Consider the following 24,695-nt stretch of genomic DNA (forward strand, 5'->3'; position numbering starts at 1 on the left):
TGACTTTGTATAATAGTCTTTATTTCAGAGGTAATACTTTTTAATATGATTTGGTTTGAGAAAACAGCAGTGAATCAGCACTCTTGGACCATAATCACCAAGAGCAGGATGTATTGCTAAGAGCAGAGATGCATCTCAGAAAGTGGGCTACTGGACATAAAAACAATTCAGAACCAACAGACAGAAAAGAACCATCAGAGAAAAGAGATGTGAAAGAAAATGTTGAAAACTTATTCCATAATTCCATTTCCAATGAAATATCTCCATTTCTAATGCTAGGCCATCTTTTCCTGCATCTGTTAGCCCCTAACGTAAGTGCAGTCCTCTGCCCACATCTTTCTAATTGCCAACATTTCTATTTGTCAAAATCCTGCTACTGCTTCTCTCCCCAAAATACATCACATAGCATCTGGTCTTGTACCTGGTATCAGAGAGATAGCTTAAGAAAATCTTACCAAAAGCAAAGCAGTTACACAATGTTTCTTTTACAAGAACCCCTCTCTTTGTAGCAATTTCAGGTTTAGGAACATGCAGAGTTGGAATACACTTTTGGAATACGAAGTTTAACAGGTAATAATGAACTACTTAGCAATGAGTTTGTCATTATTAAAGAATTTATGTGTGTGATTTCAGTAACCTCCTGTTGCAGTGAGTTCTACATTTAACTGAGTTGTAGATATGTGAAAAAGATACTTACCCATACTATTAATCTAGAACCCATTGATCATATTCAGCGGTGAAAAATGTACTGCCACACTGAAAAACGGCTGTGCAATGCCAGCATATTAATTTGAAGTGATGTTGAAAATGCTAATTTACAATTATTTATGAAAATAGATAATATAAAAATATAGTAATACTGAACTAACTTTACTGATTCTTTTCTATCTGGTTATAAAATTTAGGCTTCAAAACAAGTGCTCTGTAGCATATCCTGTCACCATGCATACTTGCTGCAGAATTCATGGGCCTTTCCCCAGTCACTCCTTAAGGAGCTCCTGGGGATTAATTTATTTGCTTGATGGGGGAGGATGAAGAGGGGAAGATGAGGAGGGTTGGTGCTCTCAGAACCAACCTCTTAAAACGTTATACACTTGAAAATAATTTATCTGTAAGAACAACCCTAGGTGGTTTAGCCAGACATCAACTCTATTTTGAAGTGTTTCCTCTTCCCTGGGCCTCCCTGAATAATTTTCCCTCCCCTTTGAAGCCCTGTGGGTAGCCCTTATTGTTAAATTTCCATCCATTCTGACTTTTGCCTCAATTCCCTGTCTGACCATCCTGCACCACTGTTTACTCCTTCATCCCTGGAATGTTCTGTGCTCTCTGCTGCAATGAGCAGCCCCTTTCCAGGGGCACATGCCCTCTTCTAGAACAGCTGCTTCCAAGAGGAGAGTCCTACCAAAAAGAAAGGGTGACTGTGTACATATTATATTTTAAATTTAAGATATAACTTATAACTTATAACTTATGTGTGTGTCTTGTTATGCAAGAGAAGGAGAATTTTAATATTTTTACTTGCTCTTGTGACTTTTTCAACATTGATGGAAAAGTAAACAAAGCTAAAGGGAGAACAGTCAGGTGTGACTGTCATAAACAAATAAATATGTAGCAATCTAGACCACTTAAAACATATGCAGCTGATACTTTTCAAAACTGTTGTCTCAAATAAGCATTCTAAACTTCTCTAATTTATTGGTTTGTGGCTGCCTGAGATATCAGTGTCTCTGGAGGTTATTGAAAAATATTCACACACTTGCTATCTTATCCAAATTGAGAATAATTCAGCAATAATAAATGTTTCCTGTGTGCATAATTTTTTTTTTTAAAATTTTTTAACCTGGCTATATAATAATTTTAAATTTGGTAGTTTATTTTGTGTTTTACAGCACTGTACACTGTATGAATAATTTTCCTCCAATTTTCAGATTCTTTATGATCATGATTTTTGTCCCCACAATTATTTGCTATGTGATGTGTAATGTTCTGATCAGCATATTTCAAGTCATTCTGAGGTTCTGTTTAGTTCAATAATGAAGCCATCAATATCTGTAATATGGAAGGTGAATCAAAAATCATGGAGTTAGTTGCATTAGTTTAAAATCAACTCACTGTGAAAATAAGATTGCCCCTAGTTCTTTATTTTATGACTGCAGGCTGCTGCTAACTGGGCAGTACATTGTAACATGACACTGTTTCACAGCAGGAACAGCAAAGAATTGAAAGCAATATTGAGTTGGGTGAATTTTAATTTTAATCTAGGGCTCTTTTACTTGTTACCAGAATAATCCCTTTCAGAGTCAATGTTATAAGAAAGCAGTGGTTAGATTTTGATGTCATTTGGTGCTCTAGATTATTTATCTTTACAAAACAGATGCATTTATGATCCTTAACTCTGATGCCATTTCAAACTACTGAAAATCCTAATAAGTGTTTTGTCCCATTTAATTTAATATGAGCAGGAGTATAATTGAGATTCTCTTTCTTCTTTTGAGAAATTTATCTCATGGTCTACACGAGTTCAGAGAATCATAGAATCACAAAATATGCCAGGCTGTTTAAATGTGGGTTAGTGTATACAGATAATTTGTGTGTGTATATGCAAGTATTAGTGAGTATAAGTGCATACACACACATACTGTTAAATCTGTATTATTTACTGCCAAATTTCATGTGTTAAATGATTTATTGTCTTCTTTACAAAATTTTTTTAGAATTTTTTAATTGACTATTTACCTGCCTTTTATTTCTTTAGGCACCTGTGTAATTTGGAATAAGCCCTCCTATAGAAATTATCTTTCCTATGGATTGGTCTCTTTTACCAATTTTTTGATGCTTAACAAAATATCCGAGCGATTTCATAGATGTTTTACAGGACATCTGAGCTCTTCCACAGATATTTAATCAGCTTTCTTTCCTCATGTTGAGTCTGTTAATTTCTATCCACAGTTGAAATAGGGGTTGAAATGTAGGAGTTTGGTAAAGACTTATTGAAGTGCCACTTTTCATGTATATCCGTGTTTACACATAAGAAAGCCTCACACAAATCATATAAATCTATATAACTGTGTTATATAAAAATATCTATGATAATTTCACACATATGTAATTAGTCAATCTTTTATGTGAGACCAGTGAAGATCATTTTACCAGATACTTTAGAATAAATTTAGAATAAAATGAAGATTTTCTCATGTTGGTAGTTAACCATGTTTAAGACTGAGCCAAGCAGGAGACAGAAACTACCTCATTTTGCAGTTGTTCAGCATAAACCCCAAGGAAAAGTTCCATTATCTTAAGGAATTTTACACCCTAAGGCTTTAATCCAACACAAATTTCTGACTCATATTCTTGAAAAAAGGGCATTAAATTCTTCCTGTATTTCCTCCACCCATTTTTTTTTTCCTAAGACCTAAATGTGAAAAACATTTAAAAGGGAGATTCTGTTTTAAATAATTAACTGATCCCTATTCATACCATGAGCATTAATGAAATTCTGTGTTTCTTTCATACTAGCAGCACCTGAATAGATTAGAATAGATTAGAAAGAATAATTGCTGAATTTAAAAGTGAGCTTCTTATTAAATCAAAGTAGTCTAGGAGTTATTTTAGCAAGCAGTCAGTGTGGAAACCATTTACCAGTTGCTAGGATGTCTCATTTCTAGTGTTGACCTTCAGCTGTATCAAATCACCGCGTGCTGTGAAGGAGTGGAGAGGAGCAGCCTGCCTACCTGTACGCTCTGCCTGGTTCCTGGGGCTGGCTGGAGAAAGGCACAGCGCTCTGGCAATTCACAGCAGTGCCAGGGGTGCCTGGGACCACAGGAAATTATACTCCCATTGGAAACTGTCCTCCCATCCAGCCCACCCCACAGATGAGCACAACTGAGTGGTGATGAGTGGACATTTTACCTCCGTGTTTGTCTACTTCAGCAACTTTTCCTGTCTTCCAGTGTTTTTCTGTGTCTGTGGAGAAGATTTTTGTAAATTAATAGATGTGTATAAATTAACACTATAGCTACACTGAGATTTCATGGTATAGATCAGAAAACATCTACATGAAAACACATGAACAAAGGGCTGCTTTAATAATGAAATTTGTCTCATTTTTGTCTCATTTGATAATGAGACAAAGGCAGTGATTTTTTAATTTTATTTTTTTTTATATATAATCTATTTTCTGTCTGTTGAAAAGATTGCTTTAAAGAAATGAAACCACAGAACATTGTTTTTTTTTTTAAATGCTGTATAACTGGTATTTTACACAGTTCGCTTCCTAAAAATGAATATTTTATTTCTTTTTATTTATTTTGTGTTTGTTTTTAATGGGTGAAGGATTGCTCATATGAATGGGCACATAACAATTCTTATCATTCCCATTCCTTAATGTATTATGTTATTAAATTTTCTTAGGCTTTTCAGTCTTGCACACTAGCAAATTAAAACGTGCATTTTGATCTAAAGTGTTTTATATGTGTTACTATAAAAAACAATTTTAATATATCTTATTCATATCAAGTTAACTTTGAAAGAGGCTAAGATACATCCACTATGTTTAGAATTGATCTGGGTAAAACATTTTAAACTAATTTGGTTTCACCTTACTAATACTGCACAAGAGGTCAAAGTCTTATTATTGACAGATTATTTTGAATTGTGCTTTCACAGAGAAAAATATTTGGCTTTTAATTACAAGCCATTTAGAGTATTTAATCATTATAACCTACAGTTTCCTCAAATGCTATCAACAGTGTTCCTGCCTAAGGAAGTTAAGGGAGTTTCAACTTTTCCAATCTCATTTGCATCATTCATCTTTTAGTCATAATTTTAAATATAGAAGATAATTTATTTACAGTAAGCCACAATATCCTTCCAGTGGTTCCATATTAAATTAATGAAAAGATGTACTTTTATGCTCACATTTTTTGTTCACAACTAATACTCTGTATGAGATCAGGAAGGTGAGGGAGAATAAAAAAAGAAAAATAATGCATCTGTCAGTTAAACTGTGCCTGTTCCCTTACAGTGTAAATACTGAATTAAAGAATTCAGAAAATATTTATCATTGTTAATATATAGGAGCAGAGGAACATGTGTCTGGGAGAGAGCTTTAGCCATGGATTGCACATGAGAATAATTGGGAGTAGAGATTTTGGTAAGAAACACCATTTATTCAATTGTAATCCCATTACAGGAAACAGTTTCTGAAGTCCAAATAATGTGAAGAACTTATGGGAGGTTAATATGTATTGGAAGCTCCCTCTAAAATGTTTGCCATGGAGTAGCGTGCTCTTCAAATTCCAGTCAATTGTTCTCAAAGTCAAAACTGTCTATCATGAGAACAAAATGTACCATTATGCTGTTCTGTCTGATGAAAGATCAACATGTCTTCTTTTTGTCACAAAAGAGATATGTTTTTGAGATTTCAAATAGGAATGATGAAAAATCAGGGAAGAATCCATTCAGAAGTATTTAACAGATTTAAAGAGGGATGGATATTCAACCTATATAATGGGCACTGAGTTTTTAAGGCAAATGATTTATTATTTCATACATATTTAGGTTTGATTGCCTTTCATTAGTAGTGTATTTCATCATATGGTACCTTCTGAAAATGTAAAAATACAGCACATTTTTGAAACGTAAATAACAATCTGCAATATGTATCTAATTAAACAAAATATAAAAATGGCCACACTGGATCAGTTTTTTGTGTTTACCCTGGATACACATGGCACAGGATATTGTCTCCAACACTGACCAGTAGCTGATGTTTAGAGGAAGTATAAAATAAATGATCCAAATATAAAGTAATGCTTCACTTAGTACCTTGTAGCTTCTGGTGGTCAACATTTTGAAATTTGTTTTTAATCTCAGTTTGCAGTCACATCATTGTGCTTAATATGTTATGGAGGTCCCTTTCCTGTATTTATTTTAACTGTTTTTTAAAACTTTCATATTTTTGATCCTCATAATATACATGCTATCATGAGTTCCACAATTTAATTATGTATGAAAAGTATTATATTTTGTTTGTACTAAGCTTCTGGAACAGTAATTTTTGTGTTATGTTCCAGTTCTTGTCCTGCAAGGAATACCTGATTTGATTCAACCAGAGATGACCTGGAAAGGGTAATGCATAGAAATCAATCAAGTTTACTGATTAAATCGAGCAGTGTAGAGTAGTGAAAAAGAGAACTGCAAGTGAAGAACTGAAGGAAAACCTTGTGAGGTGGGGCAATAAACTGGCAGTTGAAATTTTGTTTGAAGTAATGTAAAATGCAGCAGAGAGGAAAAAACCAGTCCTAGCTTCACATTTAAAATGATGGGCTCTGAAATGACCCTTACTGCAGAGGAGCCAGCTCTTCAGGTTATGATGGATGGTTCAGCTAAAATGTCAGTGATCATCAGCAGTCAAGAAATCAAGCTAAAAGTTAAAAATTATTGGGAAGAGAATAAATCTCAAAGTGAAATAATATTAATATGCAGGTGCTTAAATATGTGAAGCACCTGCAATTTTACCATTATATATACTTCTGATCCCTCATCTTACAGACAATGTGGTAGAACTAAAAAATGCTCAGGGAAGGGCACCAAGGATTATCAAAAGTGTGGAATTTCTTTTTGTATTTGTATTTCTTTTTTGATTTGTGGGATCAACCAAATAAGGCTCTAGCTCAATCTGTAAGTGGATGTGTGATCATGATATGATAGAGGTCTAAGAAACATGACTAGCATGTCAGGGTTCTGTAGAGATTGAGTGTTCACTGTGTATTTCTAAGGCAAGATAGCAAGGTAGTAAAGCAGAGCAATGGTTTCACATAAATAGAAAAGGAACTTTTCATAAAATTATTGAGGTTAAGCTCAATATGCAGTTCTTTGATCCTAAATGTTTAGGGTGCTAAAAGTTTGTGTGGAATTAAAGGGAGATTGGAAAGAAATCATAGAGCCATAGAACAGTTTGGATTGGAAGGGACTAATGGTCATCTAGATCCACCCAACTTGCCATAGGCAAGAGCACCTTCCACTGGACCAAGTTGCTCAAAGCCCCATCCAACCTGGACCTTCAACACTTTCAGGAATGGGGCATCCATGAGTTGCGTGGACAATCTGTTCCTGTGCCTCACAATTCTCACAGTAAAAATTTTCTTCCTGATACCTAACTTAAACCTGCCACCTTCCAGCTGAAAGCCGTTGCCCCTTCTCCTGTCGCTATATAACCTTGTGAAAAGTCCCTCTCCAGCTCTCTTCTAGGCTCTCTTCAGGTAGTGAAATGCCACAATATGGTTAGCCCAGAGCCTTCGTCCCTCCAGGCTGAATAATCACAACTCTCTATATCTCTCTATTGAACATAGAAAATAAATCCATGGAAATCCTGGTTATGTAGACAGTAACAAAACTGGACATTGTTGCAGACTGAGATCTCTTAGGAGGTGCACATGCTTAACCCAGTCTTACCTCTCTGCATGGACCTGAGTTTTTTGTTGCTGTCAGGTTGCTGGGCTGGACTGACCTATTTTCCAGTATAGCCTCTCTTCAGCTCTATGAATACTCCTTTTCTTGTTCCCTGTTTTACACTACCAAAGATTTTATAGACTCATATTTTTTTAAGTCCTAATTATCTCCCTTCTTCAGTTTAAAGTTTTATACTCGATTAAAGTACATATTCTTTTTTCCATAGGAAATTTATTTTACACTGATCATCACTGTTAGTTTTTCTCCATTTTCCAATTCTATTCATTTGGGTTTTTTTAAAGGTAGGATGACTGGAGTGCAAGTCATTGTTAAAGATTTGAACATTGTTTCAATTTAGAAACTTAATTTTTAGAAATATAATTTTCCTAATAAATTTTGACATTTTATCTTTTTTTCTTTTTGACTGCTTGTGAATGGTGAATTACTGTTATCAGAAATTTTCTGTTGAATGCTCCATATCTTTTTTCAGAGTAGTAAGTAGCTAGTAAATATATACTAAATGTACCTGTAAAGACAGGGTTATGTTATATTTCTTTTATATATTAACTCTCATTTATAAATAATGAAATTGATCTATTTTATTATGTTGCAGTTGTTTAGTGCTGGAGGATGATTCTGGGATTCTTTCCAGCCTGCTGGGTCTTTGAGTACCTCCAAAACCTGTGATCTTTCTTACATAGTAAGTAATTTATGAGAATGTCAAACAGCATAGTTCTCAGCACAGGTTTTCAGAAATAAAAAGAGAACAAATAAAGGCTTTGTCAAGCTCATCAGTTTGTTTTCATATGAAGTTTGATGCTCAAAGTCAACTAAATACACACTTCTCAAAAGTGCACTTCAGTTTTTATATTCTCCTTCAAAAGGCACTTTTATCTCGCACACTTAATTTTCATCTTTTTTTGCTAGCAAAGCAGGTATTATAATCTGGATAATTTTAAGAAGCTAGATGGGAAGTGGCAGAACAAGACTTCAGAATTCCCCTGATAAGAGAACTAGAAGAGTTTATTATTTTCCTGTTTCTGATACATCCCCAAACTATCTTGAAATGATGCATAATACACTTTGCCAAATACCTTTGTGTGAGAGTTCAGGGACCCAAATGATTAGCCTGCAATGTTTTTATTGCCTTAAGGCAGTAGAGTATCTATGTTAGTTGTCCTTTTTTTATATAGGAAATGAGGTGCAATGGATATAGGGAAAGTACCTTGTGAAACTCCTCTGCTGCCCCATGGATATTTTGAACTGTGATTATATGCCTTGGTGGAACATTTTGTGGGTGCAGGTCAAACATAACTTTTACACTGCAGACCTCCCAGCATAAACGGTACTTCCCAAGAGTACAGTTTACTTTACAGCATTACTTTATTACCTTTTGAATGGCTCCACTTGTCTGAGAAGATGCTTGAGCAGCTAAACCCTGCACCTTCTACGATATACTATTATGGCTAGTAATGGCTGAAGTGGAACCATGTTTATTGTCACCAGGGGATAAAGAACTTTTATCCCCTTTTTCCAAGGGGATAAAGAACTACTGATAAGCAGATATGGCTAATACTAAGCTTTACTATTTGATTCTGAAGCATAACTTCTCAGCTGTAGAGAGTATTCAAGAGAAAAATAAGAAGTCCAGATATTTTACATCTTCATGATGTGTTTAAAGAAAAAGAGTCATTTTTTTAAGGGTAATCTGTTACTCTTAAAAACTTTTGATCAGAAATATGTAATTCTATAAGACTGAGTGAAGAGTTATGTGTGTTGCTCATGCATTACACATGGTTCAGTTAATCCATATGTGATCAGCACAGAGTAAAAGAAGAGATCAAAAGTAGAAAAGGGAAGATGGATTACTTAACACTTACCACTATAACCAGCTTTTAGTAGCAAGCACTCCAGAGGCATTGGGGAATCTCTAACCCCAGAGATATTCAGATCTTGACTGGAAAAGCCCCAAGCTGCCTGATGAAGGACAGAAGTTATATGCAACTTGAAAGCTGGCTATGCTCTGAGCAGAGTGGTCCAGATGATCTTCAGAGGTCCCTTCCAAATGAAATTTTCTGTGGCTCCATGAACAAGCCTGTACGTTCTATGCAGTATCTAGAGCAAAAGTAAAATAGGATTAGGGATCATATGGACTGATTTAATTGCCCTGCTAGCATGAAAGAAAGAACACTGCATCTCAGTGCCTCTAGATGTGTGTGACCTGAATTCAGCAGCACTGCACACTTCCAGCAAAGAGGTTTTGAACTGTCTGGCAGGCAGAACTATTTTCACTGCCCTTTATGAAGAAGATGGATAGTAACAGATAAAATGTGATGCAGAACATTTGTATCCCTGTGTTTAGTGCTCTGTATACAAATGGCCATTTTTTGATTCTTCTGTTTTGATATTAAACTACAAACAAGATATTTCAGCTGGAAAATGAAAACATCTTTGATGAGATGTACTTCATATAATTGAGATGGACTCAGTATAACAGAGAATGATATGGTGACAGCAATGGAGCAGTATGATCAAGCAGTGTATCAGGTGAAAGATAATGTGTCCAAAATATCAAGTCCAATAAACAGCAGTTTTTATTTAACTTGACAGCTGTCAAATGAGTAGGACGAGGCAGCCAAGCAGTGACTTCATTGCAGTGGACAAAATAAAGGGGCTATGGAGGGGTATAACTCACCCTCTAGTTAAATAGAACTGTCTTAATTCCCTAAATACCTTTAAAATGTGTTCATTTCATATCCTTCAAGATCTAAAAGAACTCCCTTTGAAAGTAACACAAGAGCCTATTCCCACTGGAAATGAGAGTTGGTCATTGTGGTAGTCAGGCAACAGTGCAGACCAGTGCAGGGAGGAGATGGTGTGGGCCCCTTTCCAGAAGTTAAAAAGGGGACTTTGTCTTGTACTTCCCTGTTGCTCTCAGCTTTAGACACAGTGCCTTTTGAATCTCTTCACACCCTTTGTTCCATAATCCAATTATACGGAAAAAGTGCTGTACTTTGGTTGTGTCAAGCTCTGGAACGGTACTTTTATTTATATGTCCCAGTTCTAGTCCAGAAAGGAATTCTGGAATTCCACATCCACAAATTCTTTGGAAAGAGGAATGAATAGTAAGGTAACAAAGCTTGCTCGTGATACTTAGAGGAGTAAAAATGAGAACTACATGTGAAGAATTGTAAAAATACCTTGGGAGAGCAATAAACTGCAAGTTGAAAATCAATTGGAATAATATAAAATGCTGCATAAGGGAAAATCCAGTTCCGTCTTCACCTTTAAACTCATATTTTACACAATTTTAAAACTCCTTTGCTTGAAAGCAGTATTTTTCTTTCAATTTAGCTTTGTGTGGAGCTACAAGAAAAAAAAAATTGTGTAACAGCTTCCTTCTTTTATGCAAGCTACCTTTGTGTTGGTCATAAAAGGATTTATAAAGTTAGAAACCAAAATTAAAATGGGAGTAAATATTAAAATAATAGCATCCCAAGAAATGTTACTGAGCTATTAGTAAACGTATGCTAAAAAACTTTTCAGGGAGTGTGTGATTTTCAGGGCAGTTTTATTCCAGGCCCAGCTTGGAAGGACTAGCATATCACTGAATCACTCCAGGACTTTCTTGCATACACATGGAAGCTGGTCATAACACAAAGTATCTTCTACATGATGTTTTATCTTTCTTAATCAATATGGATACTCTGTTGGGAATTAATACCTTCAATGCATACAGAAAAATCCCCCAACATGAACTTCCTTATGATTTAAAGTACATTGGGTAAATATGAGGGTCTACCTTTACCATACCAAATAAAAAGTTTATTACTGATAAACAAATATATAAGTGTTAGTTATTGGGAATAACAGGGAATACTCAGGAACAAAAGGAAGGAATAAAAAATTTATTTTAGCTATTTCAAAATTACGTGGATACATAGGAAGCATGTGCATTAAGACTGCAGACAGAGCAGTTGTGATAGAAAAGATTGAAAGTATTGTCACACCCCAATCTTTTTATGAATACTTTCAATAATTACTTAATAATAATGGTGATTGTGTGAAGTGTCAGTAAGATAACCAAAAAGGTAATGTATAAAATGCAACTTCATATGGTTGATGACCAATATCCTGTTCATAAGACTAATATCAAATTGAACCTTTCCCCAGTCAAGGAGTAAATTCCCTTTGGAATATTATGACCTTTGATGAATCAGTGTTACAAGGTGAACTACTTTCAGGGTGGAAATTTTAGCATTACATTGCATGATACAAACATGATGGATTACAACGGTCCTTCAGCTTTGAAATTTCATGTTCTGCAGTTTACTCACAATGAATTCTAAGCACAAGGCTGCAGTCATTAAGCCAGCAGAGCTAAATTGAGACAAAGCACTTGAGCCAAATTGCACTGACAAATTCACTTTACAAATCAAGATTGTCAAAATTTAGTGTCTTACAGATCACATTGAATAGCATAATTGGTTTTGATGCTGTCTTTGTGGCTATTTTAACTTAATTTAACAAAATTTATTCCTGACCAAATATTTTGCAACTTTTTTTTTCTAGTTTTTGATAAAAAGAAAAAAGTAAAAAAGAGAATGAGAGTCGCAAGACCTTTTATAAGAGTTTTAAATAATGGTTTGAAGGGAAGGAATTGGCTGCTGCATCAGTACCCAAAACTTTTTTGTTGACTTTGTCAAGAAACAACCCACTTCATCAACTTGTAAACACAGTATAAGAGTTGAAAGAAAGTAACAGTTGGAAAATAGCAAAATTCTACAATGAAAGCATGGTGTTTACATCCTATTAAAATACTATTGAACCAAGTAGTGGGGAAAGCAATTATGTCTTTTTTTTTCTGCTCCATGAACAAACGTATGCTATATCCAATTTGTACTAGAAGTAAATAAGTGCTACAAATAAATCTTCTTTGTGGGTTGCAAATTGGAAAGTGCAGAGCATGCAAGATATGCTCCACTGTAAGTCTGTCAGTTTATGCTGGATATCTAAGTTATATACAGGAATGTAAGACATGGATGTGGAACAGCTGGATGGGGTTTCATAAAAATTTTGATTTATAGCTGGGTAGTTGCAAGAAAAGGCAGTTTTCTTTATTTTTCATGTAATTCTGGTTGGTTTAACTAGCCAAACACTTGAATAATTTTAAATTGGCTCCTATTTACTTGCAACCCACCAAACACACTAAAGGACTGTGGCAGGACTAAAGGCAGGTGGGAGGGGAGAGTAATATTCTGTTCAGAATGTGTTAGAAACAGTGGTGAAACCGCCAGCATTTCTGTTCAGAGAAATACAATACTTTGCCTCAGGAATATTTCCTAGACGCTATTGCAACACAGAGGCGTAGAAAACATAGGCAGCATGGTGAATCTCTCTTACACACCTTAAAATCCTGTTTCTGGTTTGCATGACTACCTTCATTCCATATGGTATTTTAAATATTTTAAAATTTGTATGTAATCTTGATTTAATAGGATCTATATCTTGTTAACTAATGATTGATTAATTGATTGTATTTTTAAGTATTAGAATCAGCTATTTGACCATTTTTGCTTACAAATGCAGCAATATTAAAGACGAAGCTATTCTAAGGCTCCGTTCTATACAGTTCCAGTGTGTAATATCCACTACCAGGAACAATGGATTTGTTTGGCTTCAGTGGATTTGTTCACTGTAGTATGGATGACAAACCTTAAAAACCCATATATTTGCAGCAACAGGCCCTCAGGATGTTTCTATTTTTATTTGCCATGTGTAATGGCATTACAGTGACCTGCTAGTTTAGCGCAAATTTTGAAAAATAACCTTTTGGGCATCCCAGTGTTTGGAAAGGAAATGTCTGTTTCCGAGGCCCAAAGTTATATGGATACTGCTTATTTTGGGAATAAAATCTTTGGCTGGATCAGTGCTTAATACAGTGAACAGATCAGGGATGAAATGTCTGTTCTGGGAAGGAACACGGGCATAACATTTTGCTCATGTAGGTCCTCATGATTTGGAATCAAGGAATTTGGCTAATCACATCCCACTTGTGGAAATAATCGACTTCGGGATGCTGCTCTCTGCTCCGTGACACGCCTTGCTTAGGCAATAAATGAAGGATCTCCCAACCCGGCTGCAGCCTCTCGGCCGCCGGGAGCTTCCACCAGCAGCCTTCGGTGCATGAATCCCAGCCGGCCGCCTGGTGCCCCGGGGCGAGGAGAAGCCACCGCCTCTACCCCGGGCGCAGGGACGCCGGGACACCGGGACACGGAGACACCGGGACACCGGGACACGGGGACACGGGGACACCGGAATACCGAGACACAGGGACACCGGGACACCGGGACACCGGGATACCGAGACACCGAGACACCGGGATACCGAGACACAGGGACACCGGGACACGGGGACACCGGGATACCGAGACACAGGGACACCGGGACACCGGGACACCGGGACACCGGGACACCGGGACACCGGGATACCGAGACACCGAGACACCGGGATACCGAGACACAGGGACACCGGGACACGGGGACACCGGGATACCGAGACACAGGGACACCGGGACACCGGGACACCGGGATACCGAGACACCGAGACACCGGGATACCGAGACACAGGGACACCGGGACACGGGGACACCGGGATACCGAGACACAGGGACACCGGGACACCGGGACACCGAGACACCGGGACACCGGGACACCGGGATATCGGGACACCGGGGCAGGGCCGCCCCTGAGGGCGGGCGGCCGGGCGGGATTTTCCCGCCTCGGAGGCTGTTCCCGCCCTGCGGCGGTGGCAGCGGCGGGAGCCCCTGAGGGCGGCGGGAGGACCCTGCCCCGCGACTCCCGGTTTCCAGCTGGGCAGCGCCGTGCGGCGAGCTCTGAGGGCAGGGAACGCTGGGCACTCCGAGCCCCGGGAGGAGACAACGCCCGGAGAGGGCGGAGGAGGCGGGGAGAGGAGGCTTGGCTGCGGGGGAACCCCTGGCCTCTGAGGGATGCTCTGCCGACGAGCGGCACAGGGAGGGACTGGGGCTCTCAGATAAACAATCACTGCGGAAGGCTTAAGAGGAAAAGCTTACGAGAGGTTAAACAAACCGAGAGGGAGAGACGACTGTCTTCACACAGTTCCCAGAGGAGGGTTGGTGTCTGCCAAGAGGGACGGGACAGGGGAGTCCTGTCACCTGCAGCGAGCGGGGAACCCCTCAGGGAGGGTCAGAGCAGCCTTGAGGGAGGCGGAAAAGCCCCAAACGTGAGGATTCATTTTACAGGTATATCCCTCAGTCACTGGAGTCTTCCTTGCCAAAGTGGATTTTCCTGTGCCATTAAAATACTAAACCTGTTAAGTTAGGAACAGTATATGATTACTGAATCACGCTGTCCTGGTTAAGAAAATTAATTATCTTAATTATGTAGTTAATGAAAAGTTTTGAGCATGTTCCTGTCGGCTCTTAGATGTCCTCTCTGGGCTGTGACTGGGTTGTTCACAGACATTGGTGAACCAAGTTGCTACAAGTGTGATAAATCACTATACAGAATTGGACTCAAATTATGTTCTTCACACAAGGCAGATCACTTTTTAAATGAAGCTGATGAGTGCATTTAACTTGAAGGAGCATGCACAAACATCACCAGCACCAGGACATTTAACAACACAGATTTGTGCCTGCAACAGCACTGCCACTTTGCATATGAGGATAAAACCTGATACAATGTTTTGGCATACTCGAGAGCTTCAGATAAACTTTCCTATAGTTGCACTTTATAACTTGGCACACAGTGAAGACAAGAGTGGCAATTTCTTTTAACAATTAAAATTTTAAGAGTTTGAAAGGATCCACTCTCAGATTTACTGGAGTTCATCAGTAGTTTTTACTTTCTTGATATTTTTTCTCACTATTCAGGGTTTTTTTGGCAAAAATACTGTGTAACAAATGCATTAGAAAATGCAATTAATCTCCTTAACTTGTCAACACATCAAAAATATCCATTTTATTTTTGCAAAAATTTGCAATTTTAGTAAACAATTTTTTGTCTTAAGTTCTAGATCTTGACTTTAAATGTTCAGTGACTCTACCTTTATCTCAGGTCTGTAATGTATATAGAACAAATATAAATATGGAAATGTGTAGATGATAGTATTACTGATTTTTTTTTTTTTTTTCTTACACAGTTTGGAAATAATTAAGATACCATTTATGCCTAAAACTTTAATATTGGTTTAACTTTCAGGTCTGTCTCAGCAAATATTGTACTTATTTATGTAAGAATGAAAAATGCATGTTCCAAAAGATTTTTATCTGCATCAGCAGATGAAACTGAATGTTACCTGTATGCAAAGCGAAGTAAAGCAGAAAGTGATCAAAAAAACAGAGAGAAAGAGGAGCAGCAAAAGCTTGAACAAAGCATACACTGTGGGAGCAAGTCCCAAACATCACCACACGAACTCCTCTATTTATCAGAAGGACAAAACAACTGGGCATTAGAAAAACAGACATGTGATACAGCAAAAAAAACTTGTAGGAGAGAGTTCTTCAATTCTAAAACTTGTAGTAATAAAGTATTAGCACATAGACTATCAGAAAATGAATGGCCCACCAAAAAATGGAGTCCTGAAAATGAAGACCAAAGTCCTACAGAAGATGGCAATTCCCTGAATGTACATGGGCAGCCTCTTGAAACAGAGCTGCTCAATGTGTTGAGCCCTGCTGATGCATGTCAAAATCTAAACCCACCCCGAGTGCAGCAGAACAACAGTATAGAGCAAAATGATAAAAGAAATGAAGACAATGAGCTGGAACAAAATTCTTCAGTTACATCCTTAAACAGACACATGTTTCAGACTGAATTGTTAAGTCAAAAGTCTGTCTCTAATAAAAAGTGGCAGCAATACCAGCTTTTACAAATTCCTTTTTTGAGTGGAACAAATTCTTTGTTTTCATGCATCAAAAACAAAAAAAGTAAATTTCTGAAAAATTCTGCAGAGGATAAAAATTATTCCAGTTGCAATATGGAAATTGCTGCAGAAAAAGATAATAAAGAAGAAAATAATTCGTTGTATGTAATTCCAACTTTGAAACCTTTAAAGAGTATAAAAGCACTGGAAATTCCTAATTTTCAATTTCCTAGGATTTCAAATAAAACAAATAGTAAACAATCATCAACTAAGTTTAGGGAGACAGATTGGAAGAATTTTGAAGCCGAACCATCTTTGATGCAATCTAAACAGATACATGGTGTGCAAGAAATTTCTGAGATAGGGAAACAAAAAATACAAAATGATAAAAGCAGTGTGAGAGATTCAACTGTTTGCTCTGAATTTAAAGTAAAGAATTGCCCACCAATTAACAAACAGGAGCACAGTGCTTTGGCAGAAGGAGAAGTTTCTGGAACTTATTTCAGATGCATAAGCACTGACGCTGAATGTAATAAAATATTTGTTGAAGATGACTTCAAAGATAAAATAATGGAGAATTCAGAGGGTGATGATGACCAGAAGTCAAAGATTCACATTTACATTAGTACTAAAAATGCTCAGAAAGAGAAATATATCAGCTCTAACGATCTTTTGCAGAGGAGGAGGAAGAGCACAAATGATAACGTGGGAACATTTAATATGCAGATGAGTAGTCCAGTAACAACAGAAGCATTAGAGAAAAATAAATTAAACCTACACTGTGATGTGCATGATTCCAACAGGGATATTTGTTTGTATAAAGCAAAGTCAAAACTCTCCACAAAGGAAATACTTGATTTCCAAAGTTATGTAACAAAAAATATTACATTTAAAAGTAATTTTCCTTGCATTATTGTGCAGGATTTTCCAGATAAGAGAACAAGTTGCAATGTATTTAGGGGGAAGGAAATGCTATTTCAAAAGTTGTTGTTTGGATGGGTCAGGATGTGGACTGAGTCCTCCCAAGAAGATATGCCCATGTGTCAGGATGGCAGTTTTACACCGTGGTCTCATTGCTGTGACACATTAAAACAACACTGTGATGCTCAAGTGCTGGTAAAGAGCACTATAAATAGGAACCAGAATGATAAAATATTCATGTGTTTGCTGGCTGTTGTTTCAAAGCAGCTAAAGGTGGAGGTACTAAAGATAATGCTTGCTTCCTTTTTCAGTAGTATAAATACTTTATCAGCAGCTGAGGGAAAGTCCATGCGAGGAGAGAAATGGTCTTTATGTGGCAGAAAGCAAAGTCAACTAAATTCATGCACAGATGATTCTTTGAGCCAAACCACAGGATTTCTTAAAGAAAATGAAACTTACCCAGGACTTGTAAGTTCTAAATTCTTGGAAAGCATTGATTTTGAGTTGTATAATGGATGCCAGAGAAGATGCATTTCTAGAACTTTAGGTGAAGAGTACACTTTCCTACAAAGAAGAGCCCGCTTTCATAACCAAAAACAAAGATTATGTAAGGGAAGACATGTCAGGAAACACTACCTCTTATCCAGAGTGAATGGAAGGTTTAGCACTGATTTGAGGTCAGTCAGTCACAAAAACAGTATGAAGAAGCAAATTTTACCTGCTAAGTGCCTGATCTTGCTGCAGGGCTCTTCTGATAGTTCTTCACTTCACAAGATCTATTGTTGCAATATCACAAAAGTACAGTATCTGATAGGAGCCGATCTTAGATATCAGAGTTACTTTCCTGCTCTTTCACCACTGAATTTGGAAAAGGTACATAAGAAAAGTACAATTCAGGAAGTATCAGTAAATACTCTAAAGCAGGAGAAAAACAAACCAAGCATAAGGCTTAATAGTTCTTTTCATGCAGGATTATTTAAAGATATCCCTTTTGTTTTATATGAAAATAAAAACCACAAAGCAACTGGATATAGAAATTGCATAACTTCTACAAATGAAGTTATTAATGAAGTAGCATACACCATGAATAAATATTTGGATAACTCTAGTTACATAAATGCTGATGGAAAAGAATATGTTAATTCAAAAGAATTGCAAATGAATTGCCATGATCTTCTTTCTAAAAAATCTTTTTCTGTTTTTGACACATATGAAAAAATTCCCCTAGCTACTGATTCTGAAGACTTTGACCAGATCCCAGTTGTAAAGCAAGACAGTTCTATCCAAAAAAAGTTGTGTGAAGAAAGTGCAGTCAATGGTTCAAAAGAGATTCAGTGTTTGCCTGTTAAATCAAATGATGTCTTAATTCCATCTGAGCAGCCAAAAGCAACCACAGAAGAATATAATTCTCTCCAGTTGCTAGATAGACAAATAAACAAACATGAGAATTGCAAAGACTTAGATACTTGCAGCCCACACCTAGTAAATAGAAAAGTGCATGACCAAAATACTTATTTATTTTCTGAAAATTTATTTCCTAGTTCCTCAAATATTTTTCAGTCTGTCACTTTGCCATTGGATAGCAGCTCTTTTGTCAACAGAGAAATAAGTGAAGATGGGCACTGCAGGAATTCCTCAGGCGCAGACAAACAAAAGGCAGGTGAAACAATTCCTGCCAGGGTGCAGCATCTAACCAAGGGAAGTTCTGCCATGACAGATACATACTTGCAATTACAGGCTAAAGAAGCAGCACAGTTTTCTTTACAAGGCCATGAGCAGACGAATATGACAGTCAGTTCAGAGCCAGCAACTTTGAAACAACATCTTGAATATGTAAAAGAACAGGAAGAGAGAAATTATGAACAAATGCATGTAACTAATGAAAGTCAATGTGAGACTGTAATGAATTACTTGATTATGTTACATTCAGAAGATAAATCTAAAACATTCATTTCTGCAGAAAAGGAATTAAAAATGTCTTTAACCATAATGAACAATGGATGTCTTGAAGATGTAAAAGATAAGTATTTACCCTTAGAAAATAAAATCACACAGGAATTTGAACTGAAGAGAAAATTTGATTTAGTGCTAGAAGAGCTACGTATGTTTCATGAAATTAGCAAAGAAAATGTAAACAATTTATCTAGTTTGGAAACAAACTTGCCCAACAGTTACCGGCAATTAAATAATGCTAAGGGAATAGATAGAAACATGGCAGGGGTTTCTCAAAGGAAAACATGTATTTCCTCTGAAATCTGTGGTACAAAAGGAAAACACATAGCTGACATTAATGAAAGTTCATTTCATGAAAAGATATTAAATGAAAATAAAGAACAGAAAGTATCTAAGGAATATTCTATTTCAAGAATGTCAAGCGAAGAATTGCTGCACTCTCCTGCAGAAGGTAAGCCTCTAAAATTACTGTCTTATGTAATTTAAACTTTAGGCAATATTTTATTTGCTTTAAAGGTGTATTTCTCAATTCAAATAATTCCATGGTTTCATGGAATTCAAAGTTTGATGGACTTGCGTATGAATAGCCAAAACAAAAAAAATCCCACACTGCTGCAGCTACCTGCACACTTTGCTGTAGCAGGTGTAGCTCAGAATTCAGCTGGTCAGCTCCAGGTTTGCTCAAACCTGAATTAATGCACATTCAGTTTCAGATTATTCATTTTGTTTTATTTCATCACAATGAACTCTTAATTCTCCAAAAGAGTCAAAACCACAATGAGATGCACAATCAAAGAGAGAAAAAGTCTCAATTATAACATGATATAATGTTTACAAAGGAGACAACTGTTTCCTTTCAATTAATGTCATGGACTCAGTCCTGGAAAAGTTTGGGTTTGGAAGGGATATTTACAGGTTACCAAGTTCATCCCCCTGAAATGAACAGGGTCGTCAGCAAGTAGATCAGATTGCTCAGAGCCCTGTCCAACCTGATCTTGAGTATAACAATATAACTCATACAACTTATATAGCCATCGTTACGTTTGCTCAAATTTTTTTCCTAGAGAAGCTCAGTCCCCATTACAAAAGGGATGTGGGGAAATCTGATTCCTAAACTCTAAAACTCCTACCCCATTTGCTGCATAATCAATAGGTGTTTAATGAGTAGAGGAAGGACACTGAGAAGAAAACCTGTGGAATGCTCTACCTTAATGTATAAATAACTCAAAAGTAATAAGTAAATGATTCAAACAAAACCTTTTCAAGCGGTGTATTTATCAGATTTTGGACCTGAAATTCAGTTTGCAGAAGTGATGAGTTCTCACAGTTGCAAACAAAATTGGTGAGGTTTATGCTTTGGTCACACTTAGTAAATTACCTGATGAAAATGCAACGATCTCAAAATTGTCATCAGAGCTAAATTTCTCAGTGATTTGGCTTTAAATTTATAAAGTGAACATTTCAGGGGGGCTATGAAAGCAAGTACTGTCTGGGAAGAAATTGTTAAAGTGTTGTAGAAAAACCTCAGACGGAATTCTGTTCAGTAGAGCTTTAACAGTATAATGTGCTGCAAGTTACACCTGAATGCCTTGCAGAGCATGAAAACCGAACAGATACTGGGAAAATGGCTCAGCAAGTGATCACTTTTCTGCCTAAGCCTGGCATTAGAAGATCCAAGTGGAGCAACAGATATTTTAATCCTTACCAGAGGATTAAAAACTGTATTATTGCATTTATGCAAAGGAGAACTTTATGAGGTGTAGAAACAGCTTTTTCCTTTTTCCAAGCCTCTGAGAATGGGACTTTGTAGCTTTGTTAACTTTACCTATAGTGTACACATATACATTTTAATCACATCAACAAGAACCACAAATTAATCAGTAGATGAAAAAAACTTATTTGTTTATGGTAATCAAATTAAAAACTTTTTTTTTTTAACATTATTTAGGTGCAGCCTATAGAAATCCATACACTTGGGATCTAGCTTTTTTACCCGGCACGCTTTTTAAGGAACAAAGCTATAATTTACAGAAAGAAGGAGGTAATAGTTACATTATTCTGCAATTTACACCACAAATCCAAGTGCTAATAGACTTATTTCTCAAACATTTGTGTTTGTTTTCTTCCCTTTTTTATTTCTATCTCTATAGAAATCACATTTGGTTTAATTGTAGATTACTAGAAAGTGTCCTGTCTTCATCTTGGTTCACAGAACAAGCCATGCTGATGAGCATTTTTGTTCTTTGGAGAGAAAAAAAAAACTTTAACAGCATGGGGTTTCCTTTGTTGTTTATTTTGGAGCCATTTGGAACAAACATCTTTGGGCCTTCAATCATTGTGATATAGCCAAGATAAACCACAGGGAGACCATGCTTTGTTATATTTTTTTTTAAGATTTGCTGTTTTGTACACATTGTGGAAGGAAATACAGAAGGAGATTGTGAAGTGATCTTTCAGATTTCAAAAAGCATGCTTTGCAGTTTTTCCAATATATGGAAATAGTAAAACAAGGCATTTGGTTTATTCTGAAATTAAATACTAAAACTTTGTCAAGAAAAAGCTATAGGTAAACTTCTGCTTTACTTAGTGAAATCGTGTAATGGTATTTTGACTTTTATTCCCCATTGCATCTCTGAAAACTGTTGCATGATTTTCTGGTTTCAAAATTCAGAAACTTTCTTTCACTCTGGCCATTCTGGGAAATAAAGAGACTGAAATACTTAAGCAGTTACGTTACAGATGACCTCTGGTGTTCTTTTCACCTATATTTTATTGAAGTTATGTCACCTTCTGAAAATATTTCATATACCAAATGCAGAATGTTGCAGAAAATTCTTCTCTACTTCTTTGCTCTTTGTCACTGCTCTCTAAGATTTTATCATTTTTGCGATGTGGATTCTAGTTTCTGACTTACGTAGTAAATATTGCTATTGCTTAGGGAAATTCAGATTCCAGAATGCTGTATGGTGCATAACACACCAAGGTGTTTGATATTAACATCTTCTTGGAAGTATTGTTCAGATGAGGTTGAAGCTCACTAAGTGAAACTTTGTTCCCTCCCATGATGGAACCTGGATGTTTGTCCCTTTCTTCTTTCTCTGCTGTTTTGGGCTGCATGGTCAAGGGCAAAGGAAATCAGATGTTTTCTTCATTGCCATTATGTCTATTTCCTTTACATTGCTTCCTAGTGTTCTCTAAATTCCCATCTGAGCTTCTCCAGAAATGTTTAGAGGAAGAGACCTCAGCAATGAGTGTCTCCTTTTTCCCTCCATGATCGCTCAGGAATTGTGCAGACTGTTAGGGCAATGGCATATTTCTAGGGCATTTTATATTTCCAGTGTCTTGTCAGAATCAACAGGAACCTAACATTCTTCCAATAGAAGAAGCTGAAAAAATTGAATGTTCCCCTCATCATCTTAGATGAGATCAAATAGGAAACTATTGAGCATCGTCTTTCCTTGAGGAGGTACATTGGCAGAGACAGCTCTCTTTCATTTACCCTGAAAGTTGCCTTGGAGGTTATTCTGAAACCAGGTTTTGTCAGGGGAAATACTAAACTTACTGTACTGATAGGAGTTAATGTCAGAAGTTATGCTGATATGTGACTGTCTCCCTCTATTTTTCAGTAGGATTCTGAGCCATCACATCTGGTCACAGAACCTGTGACTACTTTGGAAAGGAGATACCTAGGTGGGACAAGAAGATTTATACTCCAGTAACTTTACAATTTACTGTGACTAACAACCATTCTTTCCTGGCTACATATAAACCCACAACACTTGACTGACTTTCAGTGCATGCCTTTCCTTTTCTAGCTTCTTACCAGTCTTAGGAAAGACACATAAGCACTGCTGTCTCATCATTAACTTAAGAATGGAACTTTGGGATTTTTTCCTTTTCTCATCCCACCATTTAAAATTCTTGTTAAAGGCTTAGAGAAATTTTTCTCTCCCATTACTAGGATACCAGCTGAATAGCCCAAGGATCTTATACGCACACTATTTGATGTTCTGGCTAAGTGCTCAGTGCTTTATCATTTTATAGAATAATGCAAAGTAGAACTGGAAAAGGTCTTGAGAAATTTGACCCTGTCTTCCTCCAGATGAATCACTGTCCTAATCTCTAGTTAACAAGGTCATGCTCTTCTATTCTGCCCTAGTGAGTACTAGTTTATGTAAAACAGAACTTGTAAAGGATGGCTGATACCACACTGATCACTGCTTGAGATCGCTACATGGTACATACCTTACCTAACAGAATGTGGAACAGAAAACAGACATCCTCCTATTCTGGTTCATATAAAATGAGTGGCAAAGGGCAAAACATCAGACTAATTGTAACTATTGAAGTGTATTCACCTCAACATGTCCACTCCTGCAATGTTAACTTGTATCAAATACTATGCCTTTGCAAGTCTGTTAGGAAAGTTATGTAATGTTGGATTGAGGATTATTCTAATCAGATGGAATCTGCACATGACCCAGCCATGAGCACTTCCTTTTCAGCCCAAAAGAATCCATTAGATGCTCTGCAGCAGAATGGAGGTGGAAGAGGGTGTAGTAAAGGAGTGCTTAATTAATACTGATCTAATTTATCTATCTTGTCAGGATGTAATTGTCTATATCATACAGAATTTTGGGTCTGCTTTCATTTTTGATTCTTTGTTTTGAATATAGGATACTTTCTGTCTCGTGACGTCATACGACTACAGCCTCTTAAAACATGCAAGGGCCCCATCAGGATTGGGCTGTCAAGAAAGGCTCAGCTAAAGAAGCTTCATCCTTATCTGAAATAACTTCCTGGATTCTTTTACCAGCCTTCACATCTGGGATCACTCTGCTTGAAAACTGTTGACATGTTTTAATGTTAGTTGGGGTTTTTTTTTGGTACTTTGATCTGTGTGGTTTAAGGGGTTTTTAGATATTAATGTTGCAGCATTTTCTAGTGATTTATTTAGGAATACTCCTGTGAGTACTTGATAGCAAAGGGATTTATAATGAATGTTTACTAGTAGAAGTTTTAATGGAAGGGTGAATTCCTTTTAAAGTTTATGTAATATTAATAAGATCTGTCATGTATTTTTCATCTATTAAAATATACAGTTGAAATTTTCTGTCACATCTACACATCCTTGGAATCCTCTGTGTATTTATGTAGTTTTCATAAACATTCAGTAAGCAATAATTCAGTAAGTATTTTTAAGGAGATTTGTTAAAAATGTTTAGAGTGATATAGAAGATAATTTCAGGAAGTTAGGTTTAGACTGCTAAAAGGAAGATTAAATGTTTTAGGCTTCAGAGGTTGTTTCCTCTGAAGTACTTTCAGTTCCATGTACTTGTCCTGTAAGACAAAGAGTTGGAAGAGAATAAAGCTATAAATGCTACGGACAGGTTGTCTCATTCCGAGGGGACTGATTCCACGCATACAGCATGGAGGCAAAATAACAATGCATAAATTCTGGA

General features: G+C 36.8%; 1 protein-coding gene and 1 long non-coding RNA gene across 4 annotated transcripts; one reads left to right on the top strand and one right to left on the bottom strand.

The window, feature by feature from the left end:
- LOC147654608 (uncharacterized) lies at window positions 1-14,677 on the bottom strand. Of its 2 annotated transcripts, XR_015282723.1 has the most exons (5): window positions 14,562-14,597; window positions 9,333-9,567; window positions 3,910-3,963; window positions 3,732-3,810; window positions 1-1,398 (listed from the first exon to the last, which is right to left on the bottom strand). It is a non-coding gene; the product is annotated as an uncharacterized LOC147654608 (long non-coding RNA). The 2 variants fall into 2 exon arrangements; XR_015282724.1 differs by lacking the exon at window positions 3,732-3,810 and having other exon boundaries at window positions 14,562-14,677.
- Window positions 10,664-24,695, top strand: RAD51AP2 (RAD51 associated protein 2). 2 transcript variants are annotated; one of them, XM_023922625.2, is made up of 4 exons: window positions 14,646-14,734; window positions 15,696-19,684; window positions 21,182-21,274; window positions 23,910-24,695. In XM_023922625.2, exons 2-4 carry the CDS (start codon window positions 15,733-15,735, stop codon window positions 24,026-24,028), a joined length of 4,164 nt encoding a protein of 1,387 aa, XP_023778393.2. In that variant the 5' UTR covers window positions 14,646-14,734; window positions 15,696-15,732; the 3' UTR covers window positions 24,029-24,695. The 2 variants fall into 2 exon arrangements, with proteins under 2 accessions (XP_086731946.1, XP_023778393.2); XM_086875820.1 differs by lacking the exons at window positions 21,182-21,274; window positions 23,910-24,695 and having other exon boundaries at window positions 10,664-14,734; window positions 15,696-19,592.

The sequence above is a fragment of the Cyanistes caeruleus genome, chromosome 2 (assembly GCF_971803275.1).
Source record: "Cyanistes caeruleus chromosome 2, bCyaCae1.hap1.1, whole genome shotgun sequence".
Taxonomy (NCBI): Eukaryota; Metazoa; Chordata; class Aves; order Passeriformes; family Paridae; genus Cyanistes; species Cyanistes caeruleus.